The 8,924-nt window shown below is 57.7% G+C and overlaps 2 protein-coding genes across 4 annotated transcripts; both read right to left on the bottom strand.

Moving 5' to 3' along the window:
* Positions 1–699: 699 nt before the first annotated feature.
* Positions 700–4,432, bottom strand: CTSS (cathepsin S). Of its 3 annotated transcripts, XM_026045984.1 has the most exons (9): positions 4,388–4,432; positions 3,929–3,951; positions 3,668–3,834; positions 3,358–3,480; positions 2,787–2,936; positions 2,487–2,711; positions 1,842–2,010; positions 1,479–1,581; positions 700–1,051 (listed from the first exon to the last, which is right to left on the bottom strand). In XM_026045984.1, exons 3-9 carry the CDS (start codon positions 3,791–3,793, stop codon positions 952–954), a joined length of 996 nt encoding a protein of 331 aa, XP_025901769.1. In that variant the 5' UTR covers positions 3,794–3,834; positions 3,929–3,951; positions 4,388–4,432; the 3' UTR covers positions 700–951. The 3 variants fall into 3 exon arrangements, with proteins under 3 accessions (XP_025901769.1, XP_025901771.1, XP_025901770.1); XM_026045986.1 differs by having other exon boundaries at positions 3,358–3,477; positions 3,668–3,951; XM_026045985.1 differs by having other exon boundaries at positions 1,842–2,007; positions 3,668–3,951.
* Positions 4,433–6,975: 2,543 nt separating this feature from the next.
* Positions 6,976–8,767, bottom strand: CTSK (cathepsin K). Its single transcript, XM_026045937.1, has 8 exons — positions 8,731–8,767; positions 8,319–8,445; positions 8,112–8,234; positions 7,885–8,040; positions 7,579–7,797; positions 7,342–7,507; positions 7,163–7,268; positions 6,976–7,092 (listed from the first exon to the last, which is right to left on the bottom strand). The coding sequence occupies exons 1-8, from the start codon at positions 8,736–8,738 to the stop codon at positions 6,993–6,995; spliced, it is 1,005 nt and encodes a 334-aa protein (XP_025901722.1). The 5' UTR covers positions 8,739–8,767; the 3' UTR covers positions 6,976–6,992.
* Positions 8,768–8,924: the final 157 nt, after the last annotated feature.

An 8,924-nucleotide genomic window follows, 5' to 3' on the forward strand; every position in this document is an offset into this window, starting at 1 on the left:
CGTGAGCAAAAGGGGCGGAGCTCCCGCGGGCCCGGCCCGCGCCGCAGCGGGCCGTGCGCAGCGCCGCCACTTCTCCCCCAACGGCCGCGCGAGGGCCGTGCGCAAAGCTCGGTTCCCTGCGTCCCCCCACACCCGTTTTTCTTGCAATTTTTGCCCCTTTTTGATTTCCCAGTCCTGCCCTTTTCCTCTCAGCGCCCCAGAAAGAGAAAAAATGTTAATGGTAATAATATCTGCCCCTTCATGCCTCTCTCTGGACCCCCTTGGTGTTCCTCGTGCCCTCTCTCCTGAGCTTTCCATCCCACAGGTGAAAACTTGCTTGTTTTACCCCCTTTTTTGTACCCGAAAGAAAGATTTTATCACCCCGTAGCTATTTAATGAGCAAAAGGTTAATATATATTACTCTTGCCATCCACCTACACAATGCAAGTCAGGCGGAGCTCTCTACACAATGGGTCCAACAGCGTTTTCACTCTTATTTTATTTTTCCAAGGATTAGATTCATCTGGGGACATGCAGGAGAGAGAGACCAAGTACAGGACTTTCAGACAATGATGCCGATCTTTATTTTTTTCAAAGAAAGTCTGCAATTTCAGCTACATTCATAGCGCGATCATAGAGTGAAATCTATGTCGTGGTGGCTGTATTCAGGGCTGGAGAGGAGAACCTGCAGATATTGCAGTTTCACTTGAAAAAAAAAAAAAAAAAGGCCTTTTCCCTCACTAAAGAGCATGCAGTAAATGCCTGTAAATCATTTTCCAGGATCCTTCCATTGCTCCCATGCAATGCTTCCCTTGCTGCCTGTAACACAGACTTTTCCAACAAGTGGATTTTACTCATAAAGACAAACAAACAAACAAAAAAAAATCATTCTTGAAGGCAGTAGATTCATGCAAGCAAAACATCATAGTTCAGTTAGCATCTCAAAAGTCCGCTTTGCAGCCAAGACTCTGTCTATATCAGTGGATAAGAACCATAACTGGCAATCCCGCAGTGATTTCCATGATTTCTGGCCATCCGGATGTAGCCCTTGTCACCGAAGTGCACACCCCAGCTTTGCAAAGAAGGGAAAAATCAGCCAGATGTTAGGAAAAAAAAAAWTTTTCCTGCAACTGACATGCAGCCTTATCAACAGCGCAGTGTTTTTGCTGTCTTTTTCCTAGAAGTTTCTACAGGAAAGCGATGAAGCAAAACCATTCAGACCTCCTTGTTTCTGGGATACTGTTTTGATTAAGAGTTTTGTGAATTTTAAAGTCTGCATGAGGTTACTACAGCACCTTCCAATAAGTCTGCTATAAATAAAGGAAACTTTAAAGTGAGTTTGAGTGTATTTTAAATGTATCTAAAGTTCCTTAACAATAGTGGGATATCCTAATAGTGCCTTGATAGGGTGAAGCCTGAATCCCTAGAGAACACGTTAACATCCACCTATATACCAATTCCCCTTAGTCAAGCATCTCCCTCCAAATCGGTGCTTTTACCTGTTTTTCACGAGCCAGTAATCCTTCCCATTGAGAGTGCCATAACCGATGACAACCACTCCGTGGTTCACCTCCTGGGTGCACCGGGGGTCATCATACACACCTGAAAATAACGTCAAAAAAAACCCACCAGATTTGGGGAAAGCGTGCCATCGGACTGGGTCTCTGCATAGGCATCCTGGTAGGATTGAGTTCCTCTGCCAACATCCTTGTTGCTGATAGCACTCATGTTAACATCTTCATGTAGCAGTGAAGCCAAAGCTTGCCAAACTCAATCCAGATTTAAATTTTGTGGGGTTTATGTTCAGTAAAACAGGCAAAACACGTCCACAAATAGGCGTAACTTTGAGTCAAAGGACATACCTGACCTGTACAAGAAGAACGTTGGCTGTGTGGCATCTATGGCGACCGACACGGGTCCGATGTTGGCCACGGCATCCTTGAGGGCTGCTTCATCAGCGTAGGGGAGCTCCACATACTTGGAGCAGGTGGCAGCTCGTGTGGAAACGTTATACTGGCACGTCCCATTCTGCTGAGAGCGAGAGGGACGGGAGGAGAAGACCCTGTGGCTCCATGGGAACATTGGTGCTTTTTGCCAGCCCTCTTTTGCTATGCACTACCCTACAGAATAAGGGCTCGATGGGACTATCTTGCCCAACAGCCTTCCCCAATCACCAGAACACATGAAAATGTTTTGGCCAAAATCTCCACCTTTTTGCTAGAAACCTTCAGCAACAGCTTTTCTGTCGCTTCCGCAGAGATAGTCGTCACTTCCCATCAAATCCTCCTGGTGTTCAACCTCTATCCCAAATGACGCTCGTGGCATCTCCTGTCCATTCCAGACAGGATCAGCTCCTTGGGAATAACCCAGGGAGGAGAGCAGGAGCCAGGGGTCCAACCTTGTCTCCACTCTGCTATGCAGCACGACTCCTCCAACTATATCAAGATGCAAATGTGTAGAAATCCCATCTTTAAAGCCCTTCCCCTGTGGATTCCCTGCACACCAACCCGTGCCGTGTAGGGGTAGGAGGCGTCCGAGTCAATTCCCTTGTTGTCAATGATGTACTGGAAGGCTCTGGTCATGAAGCCGCCGGCGCAGCCCTTGTTGCCGTACGGCATGGAGCAGTCCACGAGGTTCTGAGCACTCAGGGACATGAGCTCGCCTGTCCTCAGCTTCACCTGCGCCTCGAGGGCGCCCACAGCGCTGAAGGCCCAGCAGGCCCCACAGGCACCCTGCAAACCCCAAGGACGTGCTGAGCGGCACCTGGGGCACCCGGGGGGAGCAGGGGGACACGGGGGAGGCCGCACCTGGTTCTTCACAGGTGTCACGCAGTCCTTCTCACGCCAGTCCATGGCGGCCGGGGCTCGGCCGCCGACCCACGGGCGCCACGATGAGCTGCGGTTTTGAGGCGTTGGAGCCTCCAGCCCTGACAGCAGAGCGGCCACTTCCTCGCTACTCTGGCGGGGGAAGCAAAGGGGCTGAGAAAACGAGCTGTTGGAGTAAGCAGATTTGGGGGAGATCTGCCCCATTCCCCACCCCTTTGTGGGGAGAGACGTGTATAAAACGGAAAGGCTGAACTTGGGCACACTTCCTCCAACAGCACTGCAGGGCCCAGGGATTGTGATTCCCGACTGGAGAGCGTGAGCAGGTCCAGTCTCTACACCCCACTACTGCATTGGGCAAGAGGGATTTCCTCACGCCATGTTGCCTCATGGCAGCAACATCCTTGGCACTCGYTGCCATGCCCGCTGGAGAGCAGGCAGAGAGGATGGACCGAGAAGGGTGGCAGGCATTTTTCCCGCTCCTGACCCAATTAAAGTCTTCGTTAATCACCCTGGGGCTGGTGACAGAGAGGGACCCTGCCACAGTGACACCTACCATGTCGGCCAGGTGGTTCATGGCCAGCTCGTAGGAGTGTAGCCCCAGTGAGCTCTCCAGGTTGTGCAGCGTCACCAGGCGCAGGTTGCTCTCCCACGTCGCGCGCCGCTTCCCTTCCTCCTGCTGCGAGCAGAGCCGGCGCCGGCACCGCCGTGATGGCCACGGCAGCCCCACAGACACCTCATTTCATCCCCATGCCGGGATTCTTCCCAGCTAAATCCCTCTGGGAAGCGGCCACGCATCCTGCCTGAGGCTGCTCTCCCTGCTGTGGTGCCTGAGCGAGGTGGGAGCAGCCCCCACGCCACCCTACCTGGTTCCGATACTCCTTTCCATGGATTTTCTTCCAGAGCTGCCAGTGCCGGTCGAGCGTGGGGTCAGGGTCTTGCAGCGCTGCGGCCAGCACGGCCAGGAGGGCTCCGCATGCCAGCACCTTCATCCCGCTCTCCCGGGCCCGGTGGAGCCACAGCGAACGCGTGGCTGCGTGTGGAGGATGAAGGATCCGCGCCGGAGCCGGACCGCGCTTGACCCCTCGCTGACAGATCCGGTTTGGTGAGGGGCGGGATGTCCTCACCTCACACGCCCTTTGTGGGATTCCTGCAGCAGGACATGCCAGGGTGCCCGTCCCACCTTCCCGGCCTCGCTCCACATTGCCCGCCCCGACAGAAGCTCCATGCCAGGAAACCCCATCCGGACCCAAAGCCCTGGGGAGCAGCCTGCCGGGCCGGGCGCTGCCCGTGTGGACATACGGGGCGCCCTTCATACCCCTGGCCTGGGGCTCTGGGACAGACCAAAATTATCCACAACCCTGAAAAGCAAAAATTCCTCTTTGCGCCAGGCTGTTCCCCACCCACTCCCGGCCTCAGACCACAAAAGCCTTGGAGGAGATGAGAGATAAAATGGAGTCACGTTCAGCTCGTAAACACCGTTCCTTCAGCCTCGACTTCCTCAAAGCTCCCTTATCCTGCAGCAGAGCTAAAATCCCTGGTACCTGGGCTGCTGCCTCCGCGCGGGCTCTGGGCACAGCTCTCACCTCCTTAGTGGCCGCGGGCGGCAGGCACAGAGCTGCTGTCCCCTGCCCCACGCGCACCGGTGTCCCCACGCGCTCTGTCCCACTGCCCTCGGCTGGCAAATCACATGAGCGAGGAAAGGAGGAAATGCTCTGATTTCACTTTCGCGCAGCCGGCGCTCGTGTGGTTCCTCGGAGCAGCCGCTCTGTTCCCGCTGGCTCCAGCTGAGGCCGTTTGCTGCTCCCAGCTGGCAGCAGGGAATGGGGCTCCCCATGGGGGGCACTGCATTTCTAGAGCAGGGAGACCATCTCAGGGCGAGCACGGACCCCCCAGGCAAGGCCCTAGGAGCAGACCCCAATCCCACCTCAAGTCATCGTCCATCAGCCCAACCCAAACAGCTCAGAAAATCAGATTTAGTCACTGTGCTGGGATGAAGCTGAAAGGGGAGGACAAACTTTGAACGTCCCGATGGCCTGGAGTGGAGCTGGCTGCATCAGCGCCCACCCAAGCAGCGTGAGCTGCATTTATTGCACATTGTACTGCAGGTAGCACAATGCGCCAGCACTGGCAACAGCTGGAAAATCCTGTGCCAGAGCATCCTGCGGGACCCTGTGCAGCAAGCGAGGCTGAAGGTACCTTTCTCAGTGCCGCGAAGCTGCTCGGCTCAAAATGGCCATGAGAAACTGTCTACGGGGAAGAGGAAGAGGAGGCAGAACAGGGTCATGCTCTCACAACAAGCAACTGAGTCATCTTCCATGAGGCAGCTGTGGCTACAGAATTGCGAGAGCTGCCCGTGGTGCCCGGCGCCTAAATAACTGCAGTCGTTCCTGCTGAAGGATCCCCTGCGAGCGGATCCTGTGGAGGGTGGATGCAACAGCTGCACTTAGCAAGATGCTCAAAATGCAGCTGGATCCCTAAATAAGAAAAACTTGAAGCAGATCCGCGTGCTTGAGACTTCCCCCCCATTTCTCGAAGCAGCCTCATCTCATCTCTGTGCTGCAGAGCTGCTCAACCTTCCTCACCAAATGGACATCTTTTACCCTAGAGAGGCCCAAACCCCCTAAGTGCCTCCTTGACCCTGCTGGATTTTGCTGCTGGTAGCTCCAGCTGGGAGGGCAGGAGGAGAGGAATCTTTCCTGTGCACTGGAGTGAGCTGAAGCCACGAGGAAAATACTAGGCCCAGGCCTGCAGGCTGGTTCTGGGTATATATGTATAAATGAAAGGTTTTGCTTGAGGGGGGGAAATAAAAAAAAAATAATAATTTTAAAAAAAGGCAGTTTTGAGGTGTAAACAGCGCAAAAAAATTTGTGCTCCTTGACACAGTGTCTCGGACAGGAGGATCTCCAGAGGTGGCGCCAGTGCAGCCTTGGATCTGGGCCGGGATGCTGGGAAATGCTGCCTCTTGGCTCTGGCTTGGCGTCTAGCACCATTCCAAATGCCGGGATTTCCTGCAGCGCGGAGAGCTCCCAGCACCACACGGACTCGGGTTTCCTGGGCTCAATTCAGGGCGTTTGGCGTCGCTCCTGCAACACAGCTGTAGGCAGGGCTGAGCGTACGAGCAGGGCGCTCGTGGCAGGTGCCAGCAGGCACCAAACGCCCTTGAGTCAGGGGCGATGCTTCCGTCCTCGCCTCTGGCATCGTGCAGGGATCCACACCGTGCCTGGGTCTCCTCTCCTGCCCTCGGATGCAAGGGGAAGTTCTGCAGCGGACAGCGGCTCCGTGTCGAGCGTCGACCTCTTGGGGTGCCCGGAGGCTTCACTTACCGTGTTGGCCAGGTGGTTCATGGCCATCTCGTAGGAGTGTAGCCCCAGCGAGCGCTCCAGCTTGTGCAGCGTCACCAGGTGCAGGTTGCTCTCCCACATCGCACGCTACTTCCCTTCCTCCTGCTGCGAGCAGAGCCGGCCCCAGCACCGCCGCGATGGCCACGGCAGCCCCGCAGACACCTCATTTCATCCCTGTGCCAGGATCCTTCCTGGCTAAATCCTGCTGGGAAGCAGCCATGCATTCCGCCCAAGGCTGCTCTCCCTGCTGTGGCTGGTGCCAGTGGAATGCAAGATCAGGATGTCCCAGTGCCCTTCCCAAGCCCTTACGGCCCCTTGTGATTTTGTCCCTGTCTGTAGTTAAACGCCCAGGTGGAAACCTCGCTTGTCCCTGAGTGTTTTCCCTTGCAAGCAGAAGGAGCAGGACAAGCGCAGAAGCGAGAAGACGCCTCAGCTCCCTGCTGCGATTGCAGCCCACACATGAGGATTCGCCCTCGTTTCCCTTTCTTTTCTCACTCTCAACAACCTCGATGCCCCTGCGGCTACTCCATCCCATGCCGGGGAGACCGCGAATCCAGGGGCACCCACCAGCTTGGTCACCTGCTTCCACTTTTAGTGCTTCCTCGCGCTAAAAGGAGCACTAGGATTTGGGGTCAACCCTGTGCCGGGTTGTGGTTGCAAAATAGCCCCAAATCTGCAGGGATCTGCAGAGTGGCCACCGGGCATCTCCACCACCCTCCTTCCCCACCACCCCCGTCTACCTGCCGCTTTCTTGGCAAAGGGAAGGAGAGAGCCGAGTGGCCTCAGCTTTTCATCCCAATAGGGTTTATTTTCCACACGAGCCGCCCTGAGGGCCTTCAGGCAGCRTTCACATCTTGGGGAAGCTGGCAAGGTTGGCGACGCCGCAGGTGTTGTCCCGGTTGCGTGCCAGCAGCACGTAGCCCTTGTTGCCCCACTCCTCACCCCAGCTGTGGGGAGAAAAACCCTGAGCTCTCTGGCAGAGCCTTGGCCCCCCAGCCCCATGGCCCCTGGCACTACCTGTTCTTTATGATCCAGTACTTGGAGCCCTTCTGGGTGCCATAGCCCACGGCCAGCACTGCGTGGTTGATATTCTGCCCATTGCAGCTCTCATCATAGTAGACACCTGCAGAGAGGGCGAGGAGCTGGTGACGGGGATAGCCCACAAGCCCCCGTGCCCTCCGGAGCAGCAGCCTCACCACGGCTGTAGAACTGGAAGGAGGGCAGGCTGGCGTCGATGCCCACGGAGACAGGTCCCACACGGGCCACCGCCCGCTTCAGAGCCTTCTCGTTGCCCTCAGGGATCTCCCGGTAGCCACGGCACTTGGCCGCCTTCCCGCTCGGGCTGTACATGCAGCTCTCATCCTGCAAGTGCCGGCAGTGGTGAGCACAGCGCGGGAGACGGTGCCGGCTCCCTCCGCACCGTGTCCCCTCACCTGGCCAATGTAGGGATAGGCATCCTCGGAGTCGATGCCGCGGTTCTGCCGCACATACTCGAAGGCGTTGGTCATGTAACCGCCTCCGCAGCCGTCGTTGTTGCTCACACAGTCAACGAGGTTCTGGGGGCTCAGCGCGAGCAGCTCACCTGTCCTGCGCTTCAGCTGCCCCTCGAGTGCGCCCACCGAGCTGAAAGCCCAGCACGAGCCGCACTGGCCCTGCAGGGACGCTTAGTGACACGGGGGACGCACCGTGGTGGTGCTCCACGGTCACGCCGGTTTTGCTGCCGGGGCCGCCCTGCTCACCTGGTTCTTCACAGGTGTCACGTAGCCCTTTTTCCTCCAGTCCACAGCGCCTGGGACCCTCTCAGACCCATGGTCCATGTAGAGTGTCTCGTTGTGCTGCCGCCGGTCGCGAGGCACCTTGAGACCTGTCATGGTCCTCACCACCTCCTCGCTGGTCTGGTGCAGGGAGCTCAGTTGGGCAGCCCTGGCGCAGCCCCGTCCCTCCCGGCCATCCCCGCGCCGCTCACCATGTCGCCCAGGTGGTTCATGGCGAGCTCGAAGGTGCGCCGGCCCTGCGCGTGCTCCACGTTGTGCGCCTCAATGTAGCGCAGGTTCTTCTCCCAAATGAGCCGCCGTGGCAGCTCGTCTGCCTGTGCCGCGGGGGCAGCTCGTCACAGCCCCACAGGGACCTCCGCATCCCCAGAGCCCCCGCCGCGCCCCCAGGGAACCCTTACCTCGCCGTTGTACTGCTTGCCGTAGCTCTTCTTCCACAGCTCCCAGCGGGCATCGAGCGCGCGCTCAGGGCGCAGCTGGGCCATGGCCGCGGGGAGCAGCAGGGCCAACAGGCTGGGCCACCAGAGCCTGGGGACGCCAAGAGGCTGGCAGCCGGACGCTCCCCTCCCTCCCCTCCCACACGCACCCGTGTTTGGGGCCTGATCACCCTGCTTTGGGGACAGTTTGGGGGCCCATCACCCTGGTTTCGTGCTTTCAAGGCGCCTGGCTTTGGGCCAGCCACTGCCATTGCAGGAGCTCGTTCCCATTAGGGATCCCCTGGCTGTGGGGACGCCGAGCTGACCCCCTCCTTGCTCCGTGCACCCTCTCCCTAGGGATGAAAGGCAGCTGCGGCCCCTCTCCCTCCCCGCTTACCGGGACATGGTGCTGGCTGCGCGAGATGGTGTGGGCTGTGCTGGGACGCGGCTCCGCTGCTTTTATCGCTGCCGGAGTGAGGAAGTTTGGAGGCAGCTGGAAAATGTGGGCAGGCAGGCGGGCTGTCGGGGCCAGGAAGGGGGGGATTGCAGCCTTGGCTCCCTCCCGGCTTCACATGATGCTCCCAGCCGGAG

The sequence above is a fragment of the Nothoprocta perdicaria genome, unplaced genomic scaffold, assembly GCF_003342845.1.
Source record: "Nothoprocta perdicaria isolate Ctin4 unplaced genomic scaffold, notPer1 scaffold_419, whole genome shotgun sequence".
In the NCBI taxonomy this organism is placed as follows: Eukaryota; Metazoa; Chordata; class Aves; order Tinamiformes; family Tinamidae; genus Nothoprocta; species Nothoprocta perdicaria.